This window comes from Centropristis striata, chromosome 4 (genome assembly GCF_030273125.1).
Source record: "Centropristis striata isolate RG_2023a ecotype Rhode Island chromosome 4, C.striata_1.0, whole genome shotgun sequence".
Taxonomy (NCBI): domain Eukaryota; kingdom Metazoa; phylum Chordata; class Actinopteri; order Perciformes; family Serranidae; genus Centropristis; species Centropristis striata.
This window is the reverse complement of record NC_081520.1, coordinates 42,912,294-42,916,283: the sequence shown is the minus strand read 5'-3', so window position 1 is coordinate 42,916,283 and position 3,990 is coordinate 42,912,294. Positions and strand designations below refer to the sequence as shown.

General features: G+C 42.8%; 1 protein-coding gene across 1 annotated transcript in view; it reads right to left on the bottom strand.

Annotated features, from left to right (window-relative positions):
• Positions 1-1,107: 1,107 nt before the first annotated feature.
• The window catches only part of LOC131970601 (rho guanine nucleotide exchange factor 26-like), a 28,801-nt gene continuing 25,918 nt past the window's right edge, over positions 1,108-3,990 (bottom strand). Inside the window, exons 13-15 of the mRNA XM_059332032.1 lie at positions 3,791-3,861; positions 3,496-3,600; positions 1,108-2,739 (exon numbers count right to left, since the gene is read on the bottom strand). Coding sequence (XP_059188015.1) covers positions 2,597-2,739; positions 3,496-3,600; positions 3,791-3,861 — 319 coding nt within the window. The 3' untranslated portion in view covers positions 1,108-2,596. The remainder of the gene's footprint in view (positions 2,740-3,495; positions 3,601-3,790; positions 3,862-3,990) is intronic.

Here is a 3,990-nt window from a genome sequence, read left to right as displayed (position 1 = left end):
TCTATGGTCTGGATCATTTATACAGTCTATAGTCTGGATCATTTATACAGTCTATGGTCTGGATCATTTATACAGTCTATGGATCATTTATACAGTCTATGGTCTGGATCATTTATACAGTCTATGGTCTGGATCATTTATACAGTCTATAGTCTGGATCATTTATACAGTCTATGGTCTGGATCATTTATACAGTCTATGGATCATTTATACAGTCTATGGTCTGGATCATTTATACAGTCTATGGTCTGGATCATTTATACAGTCTATAGTCTGGATCATTTATACAGTCTATGGTCTGGATCATTTATACAGTCTATGGTCTGGATCATTTATACAGTCTATGGTTTGGATCCTTTATACAGTCTGTGGTCTGGATCCTTTATAGTCTATAGTCTGGATCATTTATAGTCTATGGTCTGGATCATTTATACAGTCTATGGTCTGGATCCTTTATAGTCTATAGTCTGGATCATTTATAGTCTATGGTCTGGATCATTTATACAGTCTATAGTCTGGATCATTTATAGTCTATGGTCTGGATCATTTATACAGTCTATAGTCTGGATCATTTATACAGTCTATAGTCTGGATCATTTATACGGTCTATGGTCTGGATCATTTATACGGTCTATGGTCTGGATCATTTATACGGTCTATGGTCTGGATCATTTATACGGTCTATGGTCTGGATCATTTATACGGTCTATGGTCTGGATCATTTATACGGTCTATGGTCTGGATCATTTATACGGTCTATGGTCTGGATCATTTATACGGTCTATGGTCTGGATCATTTATACGGTCTATATTCTGGATCATTTATACAGTCTATGGTCTGGATCCTTTATAGTCTATAGTCTGGATCATTTATACAGTCTATGGTCTGGATCATTTATACAGTCTATGGTCTGGATCCTTTATAGTCTATAGTCTGGATCATTTATACGGTCTATGGTCTGGATCATTTATACGGTCTATAGTCTGGATCATTTATACGGTCTATGGTCTGGATCATTTATAGTCTATGGTCTGGATCATTTATACAGTCTATGGTCTGGATCATTTATACAGTCTATGGTCTGGATCATTTATACAGTCTATAGTCTGGATCATTTATACAGTCTATGGTCTGGATCATTTATACAGTCTATGGTCTGGATCATTTATACAGTCTATGGTCTGGATCATTTATACGGTCTATAGTCTGGATCATTTATAGTCTATAGTCTGGATCATTGATACGGTCTATGGTCTGGATCCTGGTGTCCTGCTGCTGCCTGCCTGTCACACCTGGCTTCATGGAGCTAAGGGTTGTGGTCTGGACCTGCTTCATGGATCTGTTGTGGTCTGGACCTGCTTCATGGAGCGGTTGTGGTCTGGACCTGCTTCATGGATCTGTTGTGGTCTGGACCTGCTTCATGGAGCGGTCTATGGTCTGGAGCAGGGCCAGAGCGGGGGGCTGATAGATGGTGTTATCACCACCACACTCCCACCCAGCCGTTGGTGTCCTCTGGCTGGGCGTGGCAACACTAAATGATGACTCACACTAACAGCAGCGGGGCAGCTCTTCTCTTCCGGTCTCACCGTCAGCACACTAATTAACTTCTTCTCTCCTGTAGCATCACAGATATAAATCCTGAGGGCCATATTTATATACACTCCCCTGGCTGGCAGCTAGTGTGGGCCATATTTCAAATAATTGAGTGGATGGAGAGAAAAATGGCATTTGTGACACAAATGTAGAGTGATTCAGGGCGGTGACATTAACTGGAGACAAACGGCCCTTCTTAACCTGCACATGACATACGAGCTTATAACCTCCCAGAGGACTCTAACTCTTCTTATCCAATTCATTATGACTTGTTCTATTTACACAAAGTGCCATGGGCTTCAGACAAGTAGAACTCATGTTTTTCTTTTGCAGCTTAATATACACCTTTTGTATTTTATTGTGTTCGCTGTAATAGTTTCACTACTGAAACTGTCACAAGACGAACCCACACACACACACACACACACTAAAGAAGCTGCCTGATCATCACTACGTTATTATCACCACCATCTTCATCTTCATAGCTGCATCGTCACATGGCCGATCCTCATTAACAGAAATCAGGCTGCTGTCATTTCCACACTGTTTGTTCTACTTTCCCTCCTATAGCGATGGAGTACTCTCAATTATTCCATTGCACATCACTTACACTCAAAAAATATGCTTGAAAATACAAAAAAAAATACAAATTTCACACCAACCGTTGTTCTGTAGCACGGTTCTGAAAGCAGTGACTCTGGCTAGTGGGTGTGAGGTTTTCTTACCAACCGGAGAATTAATGAATGTGACAGATCCCCCCCCCCATCCCACCCACTCAGACCCGCCACTCATTCAGGAGATCTCTGTTAGTCTCTGTTCGTTCTCAACTCTCTGCCTTGAAGCTCCAGACGGTTTGTAGTGGACAGAAGTCTGAAGAGTCTTCATCTTTAACCTTCTGTCCAGCAGAACGAAGGCCAGAGACTGATGATGTAACTGAACTCTTGTGTCCTGGTTCAGTTCTCATAAAGAGTCTCTGGGTCTCTGGGAGTCAAAGGGTCCTGCTCATACGTTGGTCTCCAGGCCCTGCAGGCGGTCCATCCTCTGCATGTTGCGCTCGATGGTGGCCTGGCACGTGATTGGCTCGGCACATTCAGCCAGGAACCAACCGCGCTCTCCGTCACGCAGCCGCTCGCCTTCATACCAGCCTGCAGGAGAAACAACCAGAGGAAGAGTGAAGCTTGTTGCGTTTCCTCGTCTGTCTGTCTGCTCTGTAGCATCAGTTGCTATGGGTTGCCATGGTCACCAGGTGGGAAACGACCTTCGGCCTCTGAGTGTTTGTGGGTTTAAAATCATCTTCAAACAGGTAAAGATCCATTATGAGAGACAGACTGAAGGAGGAGAGACAGAAAGGATGAAAGGACGACGCAGAGACAGGAAGATCAGTGAGAGGAATACTAATACTTTATAATAATAATAATACTTTATAATAATATAATACTAATACGCAGAGACAGGAAGATCAGTGAGAGGAATACTAATACTAATACTATATAATACTAATAATACTTTATAATAATATAATACTAATACGTAGAGACAGGAAGATCAGTGAGAGGAATACTAAAGAGGGAGATGAGACAGAGACAGTGATGAAGATGAGAGTGATGAAGATGAGACAGTGATGAAGATGAGACAGTGATGAAGATGACAGTGATGAAGATGAGACAGTGATGAAGATGAGACGGAGACAGTGATGAAGATGAGGCAGTGATGAAGATGAGACGGAGACAGTGATGAAGATGAGGCAGTGATGAAGATGAGACAGTGATGAAGATGAGACAGTGATGAAGATGACGCAGTGATGAAGATGAGGCAGTGATGAAGATGAGGCAGTGATGAAGCTGAGGCAGTGATGAAGATGAGACAGTGATGAAGATGAGGCAGTGATGAAGATGCCGTACCGTCCTCTACGCTCTGTGACAGCAGCACCACGTCAGCCACCTGCAGCGAGAGCTCGTCAGGCTGCTTGGCGGTGTAAGTTCTGATCACCTCCACCTGCAGGACGTCTACACACACACACACACACACACACACACACTCTTCATAAGTTACACTGCTTTTATTTGAACACATTTGAATGAACAAGCTGTTTTGAAATGATGAAGTTAAATAAACAGTTCCTGTAGTGACCAGCAGGTGGAGCAGCAGGCCAGAGGAACAGAGGAACCAGAGGAACAGAGGAACAGAGGAACTCACTGCTTCTGTCCTGACTCTTGTTGTTGTTGACGTTCTGGCCCAGAGCGCTGATCCATCGAGCACGTTCATTCCTATGAAAGCACATCATTAAAGTTATTGTGCCTGTTAGTTCTGACACTATGGAGAGTTTCATTAACTTCACAAGTTGTGGTCAAAAAGTTTAATTATTTATTATAGATGTTAAAATGGCCCCAACGTAG